Below are 22958 nucleotides of genomic sequence, written 5' to 3'. Positions count from 1 at the left end.
TGTGAGGATAAGACTTGAGAGAGGAGGATGGAGATTAATTAGGATTTAGTAATACATACAAAAATGATAAATAAGTTAAATATCAAATTAAATAAATATCAAAAAGATATAATAAAATTTTAAATTAAATATTAAATATAATTAAAAAAATTGCATCCCATGCATTGCATGGGGTTCTAAGCTAGTTTTTTATTTTATTTCCTAGTTTGCTCATATCCTTTCTCTGTGGCTGCTTCATCTAACTCTACCTGCTCTAGCAGCTTCACTAAAGGGCATTCTCACTATAATGTGAAATCTGTTGAACATGACTAGGTACTATTTGATTCACTGCAGGATTTGTGTTTCTTATTGTGCAAAGCGTGATATGATGAGCATTTACTTTCATGTTTCTCATCTCATATGGTCAAATGTTGAGATGTTATGAATGCTATCGATGTCAAATTCCTTCTTGAGTGTACAGAAGTCATGTCAGGAGTGTGAATTTGGTTCAACTCCAATAACCCCACACTTCGTGTTCTTTCTTGGAAATACATACTTTTTTATGTGATTGTGTAGGAGCATTGATTTCTTTATCTAAGAGTAAACATCGGAACAATCAGCCAATAAAGAGATGTTGTTGATTCCATCATTTTTTTTCCGTCTTCTAAGTCAGCCGGTAAATGTATATCATCTTGGAATTTTAAGATGCTGATATACACATTTTTATTAATTTTTTTAATATTATTATTTATGCTAATGGATTCTTGTAGCTTATTAGAATCTTCTAAAACATTTTAACTATGTATTCAATGATAACAGGCAATACAGGTGGGACATACAAACTGGCTGATCTAAATGTTGAAGCTGATGCATCTGGCGATGATGAGGATGACATTGACTGGGAGGAAGGTTGAACTGAGACAAATCAATGTTTTGTATGTGGCTTTTATGAACCAGGAGAGCTCCCTCTGCTGCACTTTCTCCACAGATATCTCATCAAATACATAACCCTGTCAGAGGAGGATGAAGCCTACTAAGTGCTTCTGAAGTATAACCAATGGTGCTAGACATGCAGAGTCTCGAAAGAAAGACTTTGCATCTATTGATAATGCAAAGTGCATGTAGAATGTGGACAAGATTTATTAGAACATGTGAGTCTATAAAACCTCTGAAGCATGAGATAATCTTAGTTTTGTGGGGAAGTATGCCGTCCTGTTGTGAATACTGGTGTATCTCAGGTGTTTCCATCAGGTATTGGGTTTTGGTAAGTTACATTTTTTGCAGTGTTCTCAATAGGACTTCAGAAGCTGATAAATTACAGAAAGGAAAAGAAAAAAACATCAAACTACAAAAGTTGCGTAAGCATAAATGTGATGCATCTGCACGATGAAAAGTCGACCAACATTATTTAGATACTGCAATATTTAATCATGTACATTTGATAGGAAAAGTTCTGCACTATTTGCAGGTTTGAAAGCTGACAACATAAATTGATGCCATTCTTGTGCATTCGCCATGTTTTGTTTATTGCGGCAGCAGAATTGGTGACAGTTTTAGGATGGAGAACATATTATTATGTTTCAGTCGATCTCAAGAGATGCTATATGCTAAAAGGAAGTCTTTGGTTGGATCATCCCAAACGAAGCATGACATTCCACTGCTATTTTCCTCTTCTTCTTAGTAAATCAACTGTTACCAAACGCAAGTTGTTCTTGTAGCTACAAACTGTCCCAGAGAAGCCAAAAATCCAGCTGTCGGGTAAGCCTAAACTCAGATTGGATTTTGGAACTGACCTGAACCACAGAACTGAGGTTGGGCGCACACCGACGGAGACTAACTTTCAGCTCATGCGTTCCAGAAAAATGTGGCTGTGCGCTGTGGGGCTCTTAGTCTGCAAATGCGACTCTCTTTTTTTGGAATGATTGTAGAAACCTTGCTCTTGAATGGCCAGGAAGAAAAAAAGGGGGTGCAATCTGTCGTAGTCCCACATTGATTTTTTTTTTTTTTTAAAAAAAAGGCCATGCGAGTTTATTAGGCTGGACCATTCGTCTTGATAGCTTAAGCTTTTGAGTCTATGACGAGTGGTGTTATGGCTTGGCTTAGTGTGCGTTGTAATTTTTATTCGTCATTTTAGTCTCTCACTTAGGGATACCGGAGTCGAGAAGAACATGATAGCTTTGAGTAGGCACTAGGTCATGAATGCCCCCTCTCCCTGGAGTAGGAGCCAACCGTCATGACTTTTGTTGGGAGAATATGTTTAAGTAAGTCATTTGTGAAAAGCTTAGGTAGCACCGATTGAAGTCAAATTAAAAGAAGGATGACCTATATAGTTTAAACATATACAATGCTGACCGAGAAATGTAGTAGAAAGAATGATTGATAGACAAAAAAAAAAATAGGGAGAAACTAAAAGTCACATGGAATAAAGTAGTACGAAAAGACTTGGTATCACTATATCTTTCAAAAAGTGTAATCTAAATAGAAAACAAAATAAAAAAAAAAAAGATATATGCTAGTCAACCCTAGCTAGTTGAGATTAAAGTTTAATTGAGTTAAGTTAACTAATATACGAATATAGTTATTAAAATATGATAATTATATTATTATATTATATGCTTTATTATTTATATTTGCAATATTTTGGAGCACTATAATAATATCAATATTATAATAGAAGATTAATATTTTGTTATAATGCTAATATTTGAATTACTATATTAATAGCACAAGTATCACCGAATAGTATAGTGTTATTATTTTTGTGGAAATTATAAATTATACAATATCATATCTTATATATCATGCATCATATGCCACATTATATAATTTTATCTTATTTGGTTAAGAGTTACCAATAGTTTATAATAATATTGTATCAACAATAATATTACTAATATAAATATTAATATAACATTTATGTATTAGAATAATACTGGTTATGAATATTATATTAGATTATATGCTATAAGGTTTATTCCATTCTCTTGAGATTTCCTAGTTTATCCAAAAACTAGAATTGAAACCGGTTATTATCCGAGAGCAGATTTTCTGAAAATGAGCAAACCATACTTGATTTTTATTCCCAGTAACCAAATGTGGCTTAAGAATGATGTGGTTTGTATGCCTCTCTTGTCTAAGACTATATGCTAATTAGCCTCCTTTTCTTTTTTTTTATTATCATTTATTTTTTGATTTTTTTACTTTTTTAGAGAAGTAGGATTAGTGAAGCTTGGTCGAATATAGGAGTAAGGATGCGTAAAACCGTTGATATTTCCCATATCAACACAAGAAAGTTAACCAGCCAGGCTAGTTGGCACACTCATATCCCAAGTCATTCTTTAATTTTTTATTTTATCAAAATTTAAATTCTACTAATCCTAAAATTACGTTATTTCCACCAATCACCAACATTCTCCCTTTTTGGATGATGCAGATCTAAAAGGAGTAGATCTACATTTTAGTATTTCATCATGAAAAGAAAGTTAAAATAGAAGTGATGGATGTTAGAGGACTAGCAAATATAGTTTCCCACAAATAGTTAAAATAGATAATTAAGTGGGACATAGTGAGTCTATTTAACCATTTTTATTATTGTGTCATGCCAATAATCTTGAGGTGTTTATTTTGTCTTCTTGTAAGTAAGATATTTTGTGTGAGACATTAGGTGTTTTACTGCCATGGGATTGCTTTGCCAGTGCAACATAAAAAATAGAAATACTAAATTCTAACTATTGTTTCATTTATGAGCAAATTGGTGGCAAACAACCATTGATTAATAAGATGCATGAAATCCGGATAAAGTTCTAATGGAACGATATACAAGCAGCAAAACAATAAAAGGAACAATTATTAAAAAAGTTCTTAAGTTCATATTATTACATGTTTGGATTGGGGCATCCTACCATTAGAGAGAAAGAGAGTTACAATCACAGCACCATCCATAACCACTTAATTATGCTTGTGGTTGCTCTTCCCAATGACAAACTTCAACATGGCAAATTTTATTGCTAATTCTTTATAAACCCAATCATATGTTCTGTCAATGAATCGAAGATAAGAAATCCTGATGTCCTTCTTGATCATCAGCGTACCAACGAAACTCCAAAATCCCAAGATAAATCCCAATGCCGAGCTAGCACAAATCCATATTATGTCATGGTTATCTCGATCTACTTCTTCATCTTCTTGATGTGGATCATCTTCTTGATGTGGAGGTGCATTAGCAGGGCAATCTGGTAGTGGCTGTCCGCAGAGATCATGATTACCAATATAGATAGAGGGGTCATTGAAGGTCTGAAATTGATTCTTTGATGGAATTCTTCCTGACAAGTTATTATGGGACAAGTTCAAAAGGCTTAAGTAATTCAAAGCAAGCATGGTTTGGGGAATTTGGCCAGAGAGATCGTTCATTGATAAATCAAGTGATTCCAACTGCCTCATATCACCAATGTTTTGTGGGATTTTTCCAATGAAATGATTCCCAGACAAGTTCAAGAAATACAGTCCATGAAGATTTGTCACTTCATTAGGGATCTCTCCAAAAAGATTATTCTGCGATAGATCAATGCTTGTAACCAATAAAAGCACAGTAGTATAGTCAAGTTCTAATCTTTTTGCAGATATTAAGACACTCTCTTGGTAATATGATGCCGTATCATTGTCTGAAAGCATTTGTTTTCTTCCTTCCTGTAACTCAGCCATGGCAGTAAAATTACCGAAAGATGATGGTAAATTTCCAGAAAAATTGTTGCATGCCAAGTCTAAAACCTGAAGGGAAGATAGACCAGATATCTGCATCGGGATATTACTATCAAAAAAATTTGATCGTAGACGAAGAACTCTTAGAGATGAGAGGCTCTGTCCAATCCATGTGGGTATGTTGCCTGAGAATCTATTTTCACCGAGATCAAGAACAACCAATTGTTTACAAAGTCTCAAGAAGGAAGGAAATTTACCAGATAAGCTATTGTTCCTCACGTGCAAAGATTGGAGATTCATAGGATATGCCACCGTACTGTTTGTATCTTTTATTCTTCTGTTTTTCAGAACATCATGGTTTCCTGGCTGTGAGTTGCTCCAGCAGTTTGGAAATCCTCCGATTAGCTCATTGTTGGAGAGATCCAAAACCTCCAATGAAGTCAAATTACAAAGAAAATGTGGGATGCTACCATTTATATGGTTGTGGGATAAAGAGAGTAGTATAGGCTCCATGTATTCATCAGAAAAGCTCGAGGGAATGGGTCCAGAAAAAGAGTTGTTGGAGAGAATCATGTAGTCAGCCTTCAGATTAGGTACTGGACCAAAAAAGCAATTAGAGCTCAGATCAAGTAATTCATAAGTACGGCTCCCCAATGAACTTGGTATCGGTCCTTCCATACAATTATGGGATACATTGAGATAAACCATATCCCTATACCACAACCATGATGGAATCTTGTCTGAAATTCCAGCTTCAGAGAGGCACAACGATTGCAGATGTGTCTGGGTTCGTAGCCAAGCAGGAAATTTAGGTCCTACATGGCAAGAGCACATAGCAATATCAGTAGCATTGAAAGAAGGAATCCAACCGTCACTTAGGTTCAATTTCAAGGTATTGTAAGATAGATACAAATGATCCAACTTTGTGAGGTTGGAAAAGTGCTCTTCGGTCAAGTATCCTACGAAGAAGTTCGAGGACAGATCTAAATCTGCAAGCATAGATAATTGGCCCAAACTTTCTGGAATTGTCCCAGTGAAATTATTGTTATTCATCACCATCAATATTAAACTCTTCAAAATGCTTCCCCCATCCAATTTATTATTATTAATGCATTCAGAAAATCCTTCTATAAGACTTGTGATCTCTCCTGCAAAATTGTTATTTGATAAGTCCAACCACTGTAGGTTGCAGAGATTTGACATGTTTCTTGGAATTTGTCCGGTAATAGTATTATCACTTAAATACAACGTCTCCAAGTTGAGGAGGTTCCCAATAGTTTCTGGTATTTCTCCACTGATTCTATTGTAAGACAGATCTAAACTTTTTAGGTGGCTAGGACCTCTCAGATTTTTTGGAATTTCACCACTAATTTGATTGCTGCCCAAAGATAGCCTCCTCAGTTGGCTATGATTCCCCAGTATTTCTTCCGGTATCGATCCTGTCATTTGGTTAGAGGACAAATCCAATTCCTCCAAGTTGAGGAGGTTCCCCATGCTTTTTTGTATTTCTCCACTGATTCGATTGTAAGACAAGCATAAATACTCGAGGTGGCTAAGATTTCCAAGGCTTTCTGGAATTTCACCACTAATTTGATTGCCAGATAATGAGAAGTGCCTTAATTGGCTAAGATTTCCCAACATTTGTTGGGTATGCCCGATAATATTGTTTCCAGATAAATCCAAAAACTCCATGTGCTTATTATTCCACAAAGATTGCGAAATGTCTCCAGTAATTTGGTTCCCAGAGAAATCCAAATACTTCAAACGGTTGAGATTCCCCAACATATCTGCTGCAACTGATAACCTCCCATGAATGTTGCAAGAACTGAGATCGAGTTGAACAAGGCTGCTAATATTGAGCACCCAGTGAGGGACGATGACAGATTGAAAATCATTGAAAGAGAGATCGAGCATGGTGAGGGAAGTGAAGTTTACATGCTGCAGAGTCGAAGGAATACCAGGAAGTCCAGTACCAGATAATTTCAAGACTAACAGAGAAGGATGCATATTGATCTCATGAAGCCAATTTGATGCCTTGGAGAGGTCGACAGCACTCAAGTCAAGGTAGCGCAGAGAGGAGATTTGAGAGAGCCATTGAAGGTCATCAGCATGTAGAGCTATTGGACAAGCTTCAAAGTTCCAATGCCTTTCATCATAAAAAAATGCATTAGCCTGAAGACTTAGATGGTGTAGGCTTGAGAGGTTCCCAATCTGGCGAGGAATGGGTCCACCAAAACAAGCGTTGGAGAGGTTAAGGTACTCCAAGTGCATGAGAGAACCAATGAATTCAGGGATGGGTACTCCAGAAAAGTTGTTCATGCTCAAATCCAGATACCTCAAATATATCAAGCTAGATATAGAAGGATTTACCTTACTTGGTTGAGGGAATTTTCCAGTTTCATAAACCGGTGCTCCATAAAAACCATAACCATAATCATGAAAACCATAAGGATATTTGAGATCAAGCTTTACCACATGGCCGCTGGTGTTGTCACAACCGACACCCCTCCATTGGCAACAGTCTTGGCCCGTCCAAGAAGAAAGCCACTCACCAGGATCATAGATATCTGCTCCGATGGCAAGGAGAGCTTTCCTTTCGTTCTGTATGCAGCTGCCCCCCACCTTGGAGCCACCTCTACCGTCCAGGCAGAGGTAGCATGGGATGACCCCCATGCATAAGAGGAACCCAATCAGCATGACACGCTCATTTATGAGGGATCTCTTGTTGCATCCCCATCCACCACCGGCCTTGAGAGGAAGTCCCGACGTCAGCTTGAAGAAATTGAAATGGAAAGGATAGACCATGAGAGGTTGCATGGAGGCCTCTGATCAGCATCTATGAGGATTTATAACGCAGAAATTTCACAGGTATGGTTGCAATGCAATTTTCTTCCCATCCCAGACTTGGTGAACTTTCCACAATTGATGCCGTGTGGAATGGGAGGCGGGATGGAGGATGCAGCACCATCCGTTGGAGGTACTGCGGAAAAGTATGCAGAGGAGCATTAATTATTCACTTTTACTACTTCTATACAATTGCAGTGCATTCCTGAATGCTGTCACGCTCGTGACATTGCCAGGATACTATTCCAAAAAAACATTGAAATGGAAATTAACGGTAGGCAACGGAGGTTGCATGGAGGCCTCTCACCGTCTCGAAGGATTTATGTGGAGGAATTTCATAGAATGAGATTCTCTGCAGTATTCAAAAAATATTGTAGGATGCTATACATATTTCAGAGATGTCTATTAAAAAGAAGATTATATAATATTTATCTAAACTATTCAAATATTCTTGAGATTTATCTATTTCTTTTTTCTTAGTATTTTAATACGCATGCGTGAGCGCGTGCGGCCACTCATCTTTTGATGGACATCTCCGAAGCATGTACAGCATCCTACGGTACTTTTTGAGTATCGCAGAGGATCCGTTCCCGAAATTCCATGCCCTCTATATTGTTGTTTTATTCTTTAAAGTCAAAGTCGATAGCGGACTTGGACTTGGTCGGTAATACCTGGCCCATTTGGGCCCTGGACCAAGCCCAAAGGCCCACAAATCTCATAAAAAAAAAAAAAATCGAAGAAGACTCCCTATGGGAGTCTTCTTCCTCCAGACTGGCTCCTAATCAGAGTCGGAAAACACCCAGGAGAGGAGTCAAACTCTTCCCCCTCCGGCCTTATTTAAGGAGGAGATCTCTTCTCTCCCCCTCCCAACAAGAAATTGAGGGCAAAACGGCGAGGATCGTCAGAGTTTTCTCATGGAAGCCCTTCACTGTGCTCACCCCTAATTCTCGTCGGAGACGTCATCGAAGCTTGAGGTAAGCCCTTCTCCTCCTTTCTCTCTTCCTTCCACGGCACTGTAAACCGTCGTCGGCCGTCGGGCTCATCAAAAAATCAATGAAAAGACAAGATTTTGTACTGTCCTGTTCGAGCGAGCCCTTTCCTCCTCTTTTTCGGCCACCGGCACCGTCATTTGCGGCGTCTCAACCCTAGGATAGGATCCTTATCTCTCTATCCCTCTTCCTTGAAGGTCTTGACCGTCGGTGACCGGTCAATGATCGAAAAATAAAAAGAAATCGGATCTCCTATTTTTTGAATTCTTTAAATCCCCTGTCAGCCAAACTTCATCATTGGCCATCTTTGGCTCCACCGTCGCTTCCACCTGCTGCCGGACATCTGGCCGTACTGTCGTCCTTCATCGGAGCCCGAGCCATCGAGCCCCTCCCCTCGGTCCATCCTCTGTTCGGTCGGAAAGAGAAAGAAGAAAAGAAAAGAAAGAAGAAGAAGAAGAAAAGAAAAGAAAAAAGAAAAAAAAGAAAAAAAGAAAAAAAAAAGAAAAAAATTTTTCTCTCTCCTCTCTCCTTTCTCTTTATTTCCTCTCTCCTCTCTCTACTTTCTCTCTCCAAATTTCCTTTAAAATTTTTCTCTCCAGATTTCTTTTAAAATTTCTCTCTCTAGGATCTTTCTACTCTCTCTCTTTCTCTTTCTAATTGCATTACGGACCCTAGGATAAACTTGAGATGAAAATAAGATGACCTAAGATTGCTTCAAAATTTGTACAGTAGATTGGATCCTGATTCGATCCTTATTCAAAATTTATAACATCGATCATGGTTAATCCATATTGAGTCATCCTAATATGACCTCTGATGATCTCGATCATGATTGCTTCATCTAACAGATACAAAGTTTCTCTCTTCACTTTCTCTCTCTAAAATTCTCTCTCTCTTTATGGAGTTTCTCTCTCTAAAAGTCTCGTGGACCAATGAAGGGTCTAGATACTTAGACAAATTCTAATTTTGACTAATTCTAAGAGAGATTCTAGATTTATATTATTAGGATCGATTATCGGTAATTTCTCCATATATGATTTTTATATTTAATCTTGATCATGTGGAGATGTAATTATTGTACAAAAAGATATGGAGAAAAATATCTTGATTTCAGATTGGTAGATTAAGGAGCTCATCGAATTCTGTATTTAGATCGATCATCGATAGAGGTAAGAATCCCTGTACATGATCACCATTATATATACTATTTTATCATTGGTATTATATCGTTGGTTTTGCATTGTTGAATTCATGATCAATGATTTTGCTATGCCAAAGACACCATTATTTGCTTATATGATTTTTAAGCGTGAGTATAAATTATGTCAATTTATATGCATTCGTGATTGATGATATGATTATATGTGTATGATATATCTATTTTGATTACACTACAAATCAAAATTGATTTGATGAAATCAATATATAATAATTAAATAAAAAAGATATAGTTTGGACTAGCCTCGTTATATGAAACAGCTCACTAGGAGCTTATGCTTGAGATAGCCTTGATAGGCTTATGCATGGAAGAAGTTGATCCGAGAAAGATCATAGATATTTTGATCCAAAAAAGATCATGAATATTTTGATCCGAGAAGGATCATGAATATTTCGATCTGAGAAAGATCATAAAAGTCGATCCGATAATGATCGTCGCATGATCCTAGTTAGTCTAAAGTCAGAAAAAAAAATGTTAAAGATCATAAGATTATGAAAAGAAAAATAGAAGATAAGATATGAAATTAATGTTGAATAAAAGTGTTTCACTTGTTAACATATGATGATGCATCTCTTTTGACAAAACAGATAATTTATGGATGCTTGTAGTATTCTAGACATTGAACATGAAATTTTATATTTTATTACTTATCTTTATTTTCAGATTATATTATTATATTGGTGTGATATGAAAATTCTTACTGTGCTGTAAAGCTCACACCCCTCCATTTCTCTTTTTCTTCTCAAAGTTACAGGATACTCATGTTTGGCTATGGTATGGATTTGTGAGCGAGCAGATGCATAGATAGAGTGTCGTGATATCTGATCAGAGGATTAAAAAAAATTAATTTATAATTATGCAAGTTTTACTAATTATTATTGAATATAGACATTATGGATGTTGAAAATTGTAATGAATTATTTTAGGCCTTGCATATTCTTTAAAGCTTGCTCTAAGGAGTGTGCGGCCATCACGTATCTGACTCGGATGTTGGATTCGGGGCGTGACAGAATAGTATCAAAGCTTAGATTTAAGATCACTAAGGATGATGAAGTGATATCAAAACTTTATGTATGATCAATAGAATGTGACAGAGTGATATCAGAGAATGTGACTTAAGAGGTATCAAAACTTTGAGATTATAATCAATAGGGTATGATAGATAAGATCAGAGCTTAAGGTTATGATCATTAAGGATATGATAGAATGATATTAGAGTTTAGGTTATGATCATTAGAGAATATGACTTAAGTGGTATTTGAGCTTAAGGTTATAATTATTTGAGATTGTGAGTTTAGTGATATTTGAACTTGAAACTAAGATCATGAGGAATATGATAGATATAAAAGAAATGATTCAATAATTTGATTTCGAATCAATAGATACTATGATGAAATTTATGCATAAGTGGCATGTGTCCATAATAGAATTGACGAGTTATATCATGAATTTCAATTAGTAGGGTTGACCTAAATATGAGAAGTGTTGACTTTAGAATAAAGTGTGAGATATTGATAAGTTATGTTGGGTATGCTTGATGATTTTAAAATGTTAAACTTATATGGGTGAAGATCATAATAATTTTTTTGATTTTGATGTTAATTTTTTTTAGCATTATAAATTTTTGGGACTTATCAGAAGAAAGTTAGTTAGGATGTGGTCTAAGAAGAAATTACATCGTATGAGAAAAATATTTTGAGCATTGAACCTATAAGAGGTCGTATATGAAACTCAATTTTAGATGAAAAATATATTTGAATTTTATTATGAAAATATGAGATATACATCTTGATGAAATCTTTGATTATTCAAAATATCATATTTAGATCTAATTTCTTGATCTTTCAAGTTGCATTTAAATTTTAAGTCAAAATGTTGCTTTTCTAAGTAGATCTGAGGTATTTTGACATTGTTGTTAAATGGAATAAGAAATTGGTTTTGTTAAAGTATGATATACACGTATTTTGATCTGAGGTATTTTAATAATTTATATTTCCATCTTCAATTAGATTCCTTACTTTTTTTTGTGAGTATTGAAGATAGTGGACTGTATTTCAAATCAAAGTTTGAATTTCTGAGCTGATCTAAGATATCTTATTATTGTTAAATTTTGAATAACTGATATAAGGGATAAGATTTTATATGAATTTATCTATTGATGTGAAGGATTGTGATGAAAAGAGCTCTACAAGAATAACTAAGTTGATTCTACTTATAAAGATGTTGACTTGAGTTCTTCTAGTTTGTTCAAGTTAGAGTTAATTCTTTTGTAAAGAAAGGTTAGTTTGGAAGTTGTCTAAATGATTGTAAGATAAATCGAAGATGAACTCAATTTAATTCTAGACATATTAGATTTTGAGGAGTGGTCAAGCTTATGCAATGATTTCAAACGTAAAAAGTGGATCAAGATTTAATTTTGATGTGCTATGCCCAAGGAGCAGTAAAGATAAAGAAACTTAAAGTTTTGCTTTAAAATCTATATAAAAATTTGAAAGTTGGAGCCACATGATCTAATATACAAGGATATTCCAATCTTTTGATAAACTTAAATAATTTGATAAATTGAGATCAAAGTGCGCGGCAAAAATATGGTGGTTTAAATTGATTAAAAATATTAATCTTTTAAATCAAAAGATATTATGAAATATATTAAGTGTAAATAAGGAAGGATCTTATTGATAATGAAAGGATGTTACTGATCTTGATCTAATCTGATCATGGTCGGATAATTTTTGCCAATAGGAGCTTATGCCTGAGACAGCCCGCCAGGAGCTTATGTTTGGGACAGCCCCCACTGGCTTACAGGTGGATCAGCCGGCCAGGAGCTCATACCTGGGACAGTCCGCCAGGAGCTTATGCATGGGACAGCCTCTTATGGGCTTTCGTACGTGGGACAGCCGGCCAAGAGCTCATCCTGGGACAGTCTTGAAAGGCTTTTTAAGTGGATTCGATCCGGATGATGACTGAGGTATAGACTTGGATAGTCCAGAGCCAGAAAGAAAATATTAAAAATTATGTGACTATGAAAGGAGAAATGACAGATAAGACATGAAATAATTATTGAATAAAAGGGTTTCACCTGTTAATATATGATGATGCATCTATTTTAATAAGACAGAAGATTTATGGATGTTTGCATTATTCTGGACATTGAACATAAGATTTTATATTTTATTGTTTATCCTTATTTTTAGATTATATTACTATATCAGTGTGATATGAGAATTCTTACTGGACTGTAAAGCTCACACCCTTTCATCTTTCTTTTCTTTTCAGAGATACAGGATGTTCATGATTGGCTATGGCTTAGATTTATGGATGACCAGATGGATAGATAGGGTGTCATAGTACCTGATCAGAGAATTGAAAAAATTTAATTTGTACCTATACAAGATTTTATGAATTATTATTGAAATTAATTGTTATGGATGTTAAGGTTGTAATGATTTATTTTGGCCTTGCATATTCTTTAGGGCTTACTCTAAGGAGTGTGCGGCCATCACGTATCTGACCCGGATGTTGGGTTCGGGGCATGACAGAATGGTATCAGAGCATAGGTTATGATCATTAGGGATCATGATATAAGTGATTAAGATTTGACAGAATGGTATCAGAGCTTAGGTTATGATCATTGGAGATTACGATATAAATGATTAGGATGTGACAGAATGGTATCAGAGCTTAGGTTATGATCATTGGAGATTACGATATAAATGATTAGGATGTGATAAAATAATATCAGAGCTTAGGTTTAAGATCGTCAGAGATTTTGAAGAGATATTAAAACTTTATGTAAGATCAATAGGATGTGACAGAGTAATATCTGAGCTTAGAGCTTAGGTTACGTTTATTTGGAGACAATGATACAAGTAATTAGGATATGACAGAACAGTACTAGAATCCAAGTTTAAGGTCACTAGGGATTGTCATATAAGTGATATCAAAATTTTAAGATTATAATCAATAGAGTATGATAGATAATATCAGAGTTTAAGGTTATAATCATTAAAGATGTAATAGAATGATATTACAATTTAGGTTATGATCATTAGAGAATATGATTTAAGTGGTATTTAAGCTTAAGATTATAATTATTTGAAATTATGACTTTAGTGATATTTAAACTTAGGTTATGATCATGAGGAACATGATAGATATAAAAGAGGAGATTCAATATTTAGATTTTGAATCAATAGATATTAAGATAAAATTTATGTATAAGTGGCATATGATATCTATAATAGAATTGATGAGTTATATCTTAGATTTTAATTAGTAAGGTTGACCTAAGTATGAAAAGAGTTGACCTTGGAATGAAGTGGGAGGTATTGATAAGTTATGTTGAGTATACTAGATGATTTTGGAATGTAAAACTTATATGATTGAAGATCATGATAATTTTTTTTTTTATTTTCGATGATAATTGTCTGAGCATTATGAATTTGGACTTATCAAAGAAAGTTAATTAGGATATGGTCTAAGAAGAAATTACATCATATGAGAGAAAAATATTTTTGAACACTGAACCTATAAGAGAATCATATATGAAACTCAATCTTAGATGAAAAAATAAAATAAATAAATAAATATATATATATATATATACTTGAATTTTATTATGAGAATATGAGATACACATCTTGGTGAAATCTTTGGTTACTCAAAATATCATATTCTGAATATGATTCCTCGATCTTTCAAGTTTTATTGAATTTCAAGTCAAAAGCTTACTCTTCTAAGTGGATCAAAAGTATTTTGATATTGTTGTTAATTTAAGGAAGAAAAATTTATTTTGTCAGAGTATGATATACAGGTTATGATGAAATCTTTAATAATTCATATTACCATCTTTGGATTAGATTTTTTTTAATTTTTCTTGTGATTGTTAAAGATGGTGAAGTGTATTAATTATTCAAGTCAAAATTTGGATTATTATTTTTAAATTGAACTAAGACATCTTGTTAGTGTTAAATTTTGAATGACTTATACAAGGGACAAGATTTTGTATGGATTTATCAATTAATATTAAGGGTTGTGATGAAGAGAGCTCTATAAGAAATAATCAAGTTGATTCTACTTAAGTATATTGGCTTGAGTTCTTCTAGTTGTCAAGTTAGAATTAATTTTTTTAAAAAGAAAGATTGATTTAGAAATCATCTAAATGATTGTAAGATAAATCTAAGGTTAACTCCAATTAATTCTAGATATGTTGGATTCTTGAAGAGTGATGAAACTTATGCAATGATTTCAAACATAGAAAGTGGATCAAGATTTAATTTTTATATGCTATACCCAAAGGTAGTAAAGATAAAGAAACTTAAAATTTTGCCCTAAGTCTTATCTAAAATTTGAAGGTTGGATCTATTCTGGATTGATCTAACATATAAAGATATTTTATCTTTGATAGACTTATATAATTTGATAAATTAAGATCAGAGTGCGCAGCAAAAGCGTAGTGAATTAAATTAATTAAAAATATTAATCTTTTAAATCAAAAGATATTATGATGAAATACATTAGTTGCAAATAAGGAAGGATTTTATTGATAATGAAAGGATACTATAAATTTTGATCTAATCTGATCATAGTCGGATAATTTTTGTCAGTAGGTTGCTTCATTGTAGATAATATTAAAAAATTTTAAATATCTCAAGTTTATTAACAGCCTGATAGTTCTGATATTAGTTCAAACTTAGAATGTCCTGACATAGATCTCATATTTTTAAAAAATTTAATATTATTACTTGAACTGATATAGAAGTTTGAGGTTTTTTTTTAAGATGAGAGTCTATATATAAAATTTGTTGGAAGGTCAAGAGAAGAAAGAAATCGATGATTATGAAGAGTGCCCGATGTTTGACCTTTATTTATTTTTCTATCAAGAGTAGTCTGAGATAATTATGAATTTTGAGTGGAATGTATTAGACAAATAATGGTGGTATATGAATACAAGTCCAAAATATTATAGTTCTTCAAAAAGTTGAGAAATCAATAAGAAGAGATGAGTTTGAGATTTCAAATAATTTTGTTATAACAAGATCATGAGAAATAAAAGATATTATTGTAAGCTTGAGAATGACATAAAGAATGTATACTTTGAAATATATCTCAAATAACATAACTTAATTTCGAGGATGAAATTATTTGAAGGGGGGAGAATGTAACACCTCGACCCAAATTGGGCCCAAAATCAGCCACAGCCAAAAAAAAAAAAAGAGGAGAAAATAGAGGATATCGGGAGGAAGAAGACTCCCGTTGAGAGTCTTCTTCCCACCGTGAAAAAGAGAGGGGAATCCGAGTAAAAAATGGATTCTTCCCCTATAAAACCCAAGCCCCTCGCCTCCTCCTTCGTGAATCACCCTAAAATTTCTCTTTCTCCCGATTTTTCTGGTTCTCGAATTGAAGGTTTTTGGCCGGCGATTTAGTGGCCCAAAAACACCATAAAGAGCAAGGTAATGAATCAAATACTCCTCCCTTCAATTTCTTTTGATTATAAATCAGGATTTCTACCGATTTATTGCTGTTTTTTTTGAGAAAAACTTCGAGATTTTGAAACCTCTGTTTTGGCCGTCCGTGTGTGTGTGTTTTCCGACACCGTTCGCCGCCGGCGAGCACCTAGACCGAGTGTCACGGTTGCGCCGCCTCAGGCTAGACCTCCCCTCCCGTCGTTTTGATGAGATCTCGTGGGGGATTTGGATGGGAAAGAAGGGGGGATCGCGTCCAAACAAGCCGCGGGAAGAAAAGAAAAGAAGAAGGAAGAAGAAGAAGAAGAAAAGAAAAGAAAAGAAAAAGGAAAAAGAAAAAGAAAAGAAAAAGGAAAAAGAAAAAGAAAAAAAAAAGAAAAAGAGAAAGAGAAAAATAAAAATAAAATAAAATAAAAAGAAGAGAGAAAAATTTTCTCTCTCTCCTCTCTCTACCTTCTCTCTCCAGTTTCTCTCTCTAGATTCTCTCTCTATTTTCTCTCTCTAGACTTTTTCTCTTTTTATGAATTTTGTCTCTCTGGAGTCTTTCTCATTCTTTGATTTCATCACAGACCGTAGAATAAACTTGAGATGAAAATAAGATGATCTGAGATTGTTCCGAAATTCGTGCGGTTGATCTGATCCCAGTTTGATCCTATTCAAAATTTGTAACACTTGATTCATATTGAGTCACCATGATAGAACCTCTGATGATCTCGATCATGAGTACCTCATCGGAAGGATACGAAGATTTCTCTCTCCATTTTCTCTCTTTACTTTCTCTCTCTAAAATTTTCTCTCTCTTCATGAATTTTCTTTCTCTAGAAGTTTTATAAATCAGTGGAGGATCTAGATACTTAGATAAATCCTAATTTTGATTAATCCTAAAAGAGGTCCTTGATTTGTGTTATCAGGACGAATATCGGTAATTTCTCTATATGTGATTCTTATATTGATCAGAGTCATGAAGAGATGATTGTCTGCATATGATATCAAGTGGAATATTTTGTTAAAGAAATTTATAAATCAAAGAAGAACATTGATTTCTGTGCTTGGATCAGTCACCGGTAAAGGTAAGAATTTCTGTACATGATCATCATTATATATGTTATTTTATCGTTAGTTTTATCTCATTGATTTTACATCATTGGATTTGAGATCGATGAATTTGTTATATCTGAGATATTGTTATTTATTTATTTATGTAATTTTGAGCATGAGTATGTTATGTCAATATATATGTATCAGAGATTGATGGCATGATTATATGGATATGACATATCTGAATTGATCATAATGCAAGATAGAATTGATTTGATGAAATCAACACATAATGATTAAATAAAAAAAAAAGAGATATATGGTATGGACTAGCCTTGTCATGTGGAACAGCCGGCTAGGAGCTTATGCCTGAGACAGCCCACCAGGAGCTTATGCCTGGGGCAGCCCCCACTGGCTTACAGGTGGATCAGCCGGCCAGGAGCTCATGCCTGGGACAGCCCGCCAGGAGCTTATGCCTGGGACAGCCTCTCACGGGCTTTCGTACGTGGGACAGCCGGCCAAGAGCTCATCTTGGGACAGTCTTGAAAGGCTTTTTAAGTGGATTCGATCCGGATGATGACTGAGGTATAGACTTGGATAGTCCAGAGCCAGAAAGAAAATATTAAAAATCATGTGACTATGAAAGGAGAAATGAAAGATAAGACATGAAATAATTGTTGAATAAAAAGGTTTCACCTGTTAACATATGATGATGCATCTATTTTAATAAGACAGAAGATTTATGGATGTTTGCATTATTCTGGACATTGAACATGAGATTTTATATTTTATTGTTTATCCTTATTTTCAGATTATATTACTATATCAGTGTGATATGGGAATTCTTACTGAGCTGTAAAGCTCACACCCTTTCATCTTTCTTTTCTTTTCAGAGATACAGGATGTTCATGATTGGCTATGGCTTAGATTTATGGGTGAGCAGATGGATAGATAGAGTGTCATAGTACCTGATCAGAGGATTGAAGAAATTTAATTTATACCTATACAAGATTTTATGAATTATTATTGAAATTAATTGTTATAGATGTTAAGGTTGTAATGATTTATTTTGGCCTTGCATATTCTTTAGGGCTTTCTCTAAGGATTGTGCGGTCATCACGTATCCGATCCGGATGTTGGGTTCGGGATGTGATACATAGTGCCTGCCTCATATGATTTTTGTTCAAAGTGAACAGTCACTGTCACGTAGCATTGAAATCAAAGTTAGAAAACGAGATGATCCTTATCTTTGTTTAACTCCATGGCCGGTCGGCTCGTCTTCTTCTCAAATCAACATTGATGGTGAACCGAGACTAAACGAGCTCTCCACAGTTAATGACGTGTGGAATGGTTGTCCTGACGATAAGGATGGAGCATATTGTGCCATGTTGTGGAGATAATTAAGTTTCGGCGGAGAAAATCCAGTAGCACTGCTGCCATCACCACCATGAATGCCTTTTTTTTCTCCCTTCCGTCACTCAAGTAAAAAGTTGAAGTGCTGAGTCTTATATCAATCCATTCTCTTTCATTATCAGGAAAATCAAAACTAGTGCTTACCATTTCCTGGTATGCAAGACACAACTAGACTAGAGTGAACATATTGCCCAAGGAAACTTCTTTAAAAAATTTGTGAAAATGTCATGTTGTTCGCTCTCTATGCAGCTGCCCCCCACCTTTGAGTCGCCTCCACTGCCTAGGCAAAGGCAGAATGGGATGACTCCCACATAAAAGAGGAACCCAATCAACATGATACGCTCAAAAGTGAGGGATTTCCTGCTGCATATCCACCAGTGGCCACAATAAGAAGTCCCGACCATGAGATCGAGGTTGCATGGAGGCCTCTGATCAGCATCTTTAAGGATTTACAACGGAGGAATTCTACAAGCCCGTTTGCAATGTAATTTTGACTTTGGTGAACTTTCCACAATTGATACCGAGTGAAATGGAAGGCGGGAGGTATCGTGTGCCGTGCTTTGGAGGTATCGTGGAAAACTTTCCACAGGAGCATTCATTGTCTGAGGTATCGTGTGCCGTGCTTTGGAGGTATCGTGGAAAACTTTCCACAGGAGCATTCAGTGTCTGCTTTTAATACTACCGGATAGCGCAATGGCTTTCATAAATGCTGTCATGCTGCCGACATTGCCTGGATATTATTCCAAAAGAAAATGGAATGGAAAAGATAAACATCAAAGGTTGCATGGAGGCCTCTCTTCGCCTTCGAGGATATACGGAGGAATTCCATTCCCACTATATTGTCGTTTTGTTCTTTTTAAGTCAAAGTTGATGGCGGACCCGGACTTGGTGAGCTTTAATCCACAATTAGTAGTAAATTTAATCCACAATTAGTAGTAGTTGATGGCGGACCCGGACTTGGTGAGCTTTAATCCACAATTAGTAGTAAATTTAATCCATAATTAGTAGTAAATTTAAATGGTTGCAGGCGAACGTGTTACATGCACGTTGCCCGGGCCCATGAAAGTGGTTTGGATCGCCATGCGCAAAGGTAGACCTGCTTCCAAAAAGAATTATTTCTGAACAACCTCCGATCGCAAACCAATCCTCCTGCGCCAACAGGACAAAGTTGAAATCTTGGAGTGCACTTGATTGGCTCCGCTTAACATTACTCATTTTGCATATACTAAACATTAATTTTATGTTGGTGGATGTCTAATCAGAACATTATCTCTCAGAATCTTTTAGTATCATGCGATACAACATAAAAAAAATAAAATAAAAATAATCAAAATATATATATGTAGATCAATAAAAAAAAAATTTGCCTTCACGGAACATGCAAACTTCATTATGAAAAAAAATTTTACAAGAAGAGATCTCACCCTCAACCCTCGTATACCTAATTGCTCTCTCACAGAAAGTTCTCCCTTACAAAAATTCTCTCTCTTGGAAGATCCTCTTAAATCGCTGAAGCAACCACTGTCCGCTGTCCAGGAATCCTGCTCTTTCTTCTCTCAATGTCACGCGGCTCTCTCTTTTCCTCTTTCGGATGTCCTGGGATTTTCGTGCCCACGCGAGACCACTGGCCGCGTCTTCGCGAACAAAACACCACCACACGGCCCTTTTTCCTTGTACACATGTCTTTACAGGACTTAAACCTTATTAGATTAGGTTAAGATCTCCTAATCAAACCCAAAAACTATTTCAGATTGTTGGATCATAACCGCAAGCCACCCAGACCATCCGATCGCGCGTCGGTCCATGAAATAGTGCCGTGGACCATGCGAAACGCATGAAAAATGCCCATATGGTCCACGCACCCAGCCGTGGACCATCGGGTCCATAGTGGATCGGGAAAATAGGCCCCAGCGGTGCGCTGGGCCTAGGCCTGAGCCGCGCCCCACACACCCGGGCCTGGGCCGGTCCGTGCACCTGCTGCGCCCGGGCCTGGGCCGGGCCCGCCGGCCCTACCCTGTGCACTGGCTCGCCTGGGCCATGCCCCGCCGCGCACGGCCACGCCGCCGCCGCTCTGTCGGCCTACAGTGGCCGCCGACGGTCCTCCGCCATCTCAGATTTTGTACTGACTTCAAAAGCACGTATCTCCTCTGTCGGAGCTCCATTCGGGGTGATCTTGGTCTCGTTGGACTCCATTTTTTGTCCAAACCTTACTGTGGGCTCAATATAGATCGAATCTTGAGGTATCAAATTCTAACAATCTCCACCTCGATTCGATATTCGGCCTCCTCCTAACTTTGAGAGCTTCTAGATCTCCTCGCCCCCATGCCTTGGGGTAATCACCTGTTGATCATGGATGGACAAACATGGGAGTCGAGCTAGGTCGTTCGATCCCATCTCCATCATATACTATGCTCCTCCTGACCTGAGACCTACTTTGGGCATCATCCTGCGGCAATAAGAATCTCATCTTGCGACGTCGCCTCTCGTCCTCCTGAGTCTCTTATCTCGTGTCCAATCCACCTCCACCTGGAGCTCCACCTTGCTCTGGGCTCCATTTGGCTCTTGAAGCTTCATCTTGTATTGGACTCCCTGTCAGGTAATAACGTCCTCTGCTCCCCTTCTTCGCCTCCAATATAATCCTATCTCCGCATAGCATCTTCAGGATTCCTCCATCGGTTACCATCCTGTAGCCTCTCGAATCCAGTTTGCTCAGTGAGATAAGATTCCGTTTAAAATCGGATATATATCAGACCTCCCTTAATCTCCTCACTGCACTATCATATGTTCTTTAGCTGATCGTCTCGATGCCTCTGATCACACAGCTCGATCCATCCGACAGATATATTGTGCCCTCACTATTCTCCAAGGAGTCAAACTGCTTCTCTCTGCAATATACATGATGGGTGCATGCAAAATCTAAAATCCATTGTTGGAAAGAAGTAGATACATCGTCAGATATATCCAGGATATTTCTCTCTGAATCGCTACTGGCCGTCGCCATAGCGGCCATCGTCTGATTTTTGAGTTGAAGATAATCTCTGGCTAAATGCTCTAACTCCTCACACTAGTAACACCTAGTTTTGCTCAAGTCCCTTCTAGTCTTGGACTGCCCTGGTCGCGATCTCCTATCACTCTGTCTACCACCTCTTGCTCCTCCAGAAACCACCAAAGCTGAGCTACCGCCACCTGAGCTCGAAGTCGGATTTTTTTTTCTGAGAATCTCATTTTGGAGTATCGCCACGGTGACCTCGTCCATCTTGATGGTGCTCTTCCCCACTAAAAGAGTAGTCACCAAGGACTGGTATGAAGGGGGAAGGGACGCTAGCAAAACCAACACCCTGATATTCTCCTCAATATTCTCGCCAATGCTGAGGAGGTCGGTGAGGATCTTCTGAAAGTGACTGAGATCCTTCTGCATGCTCTGTCCCTCAGTCATCCGTAGCTAGTAAAACTACCTCCAGAGGAAAAGAGTATTGGTAAGAAACTTCGTCATGTAAAACTTCTCGAGCTTCGACCACAGCACCATCGGAGAAGTCTCGCTAAGCATATGGATCACTACCTCATCCGTTAGATACATACGGATGGTACTCACCGCCTGCATTTGTAGCCATCTCCAATCCTATACGTCCATGGTGGTCGACTTCTCGTCACACATGAGAACATTGATCAATCTTTATTGGATGAGCACGTCCTTCACCTTTGCTTGCCATAAGAAAAAATTGCTCTTTCCATCAAACTTGTTGATCTCCATCTTGATTGTTTCTGTCTTCTCTATCTTCAGTCTTGCTCACCACCGCTGCAATCTGTATTCTTATACTGTCTTGCTCTGATACCACTTGTTGGTGGATGTCTGGCCAGGACACCATCTCCCAGGACCTTTTTAGTACCATGCGATGTAATAGAAAAATAAGAAATAAAATAAAAATAATCAAAATATGTGGATCAGCCAAAAAAGAGCTCGCCTTTATGGGGCATGCAAACTTCACTATGAAAAAGAATTTTTACAAGAGAAGATCTCACCCTTAACCCTCGTACACCCAATTTCTCTCTCACAGAAAGTTCTCTCTCACGAAAACTCTTTCTCTTAGAAGATCCTCCTGAATCTCTGAAGTGACTGCTTTCCGCTATCCAGGACTCCTGCTCCTTCTTTTAGCATCACATGGCTCTCTCTCTTCCTCTTTCGGGTTTCCTGGGTTTTCCACACCCATGCGAGACCACTAGTCGTGTCTTCACGAACAAAACACACCACCACACGGCCCTTTTTCCTTGTACACAGGTCTTTATAGGCCTTAAAACTTTATCAGATTAGGTCAA

General features: G+C 36.7%; 2 protein-coding genes across 2 annotated transcripts in view; one reads left to right on the top strand and one right to left on the bottom strand.

Annotated features, from left to right (window-relative positions):
- LOC140857450 (uncharacterized) overlaps positions 1 to 1184 on the top strand; it is a 49104-nt gene extending 47920 nt beyond the window's left edge. Inside the window, exon 4 of the mRNA XM_073256300.1 lies at positions 799 to 1184. Coding sequence (XP_073112401.1) covers positions 799 to 893 — 95 coding nt within the window. The 3' untranslated portion in view covers positions 894 to 1184. The remainder of the gene's footprint in view (positions 1 to 798) is intronic.
- A 2612-nt stretch (positions 1185 to 3796) lies between these two features.
- Positions 3797 to 7634, bottom strand: LOC140857449 (receptor-like protein EIX1). Its single transcript, XM_073256298.1, has one exon. The coding sequence runs from the start codon at positions 7492 to 7494 to the stop codon at positions 3928 to 3930; it is 3567 nt and encodes a 1188-aa protein (XP_073112399.1). The 5' UTR covers positions 7495 to 7634; the 3' UTR covers positions 3797 to 3927.
- Positions 7635 to 22958: the final 15324 nt, after the last annotated feature.

This window comes from Elaeis guineensis, chromosome 4 (genome assembly GCF_000442705.2).
Source record: "Elaeis guineensis isolate ETL-2024a chromosome 4, EG11, whole genome shotgun sequence".
Classification (NCBI taxonomy): domain Eukaryota; kingdom Viridiplantae; phylum Streptophyta; class Magnoliopsida; order Arecales; family Arecaceae; genus Elaeis; species Elaeis guineensis.
The sequence above is the reverse complement of the archived record's forward strand: the minus strand, read 5'-3'. Positions and strand labels throughout refer to the sequence as shown.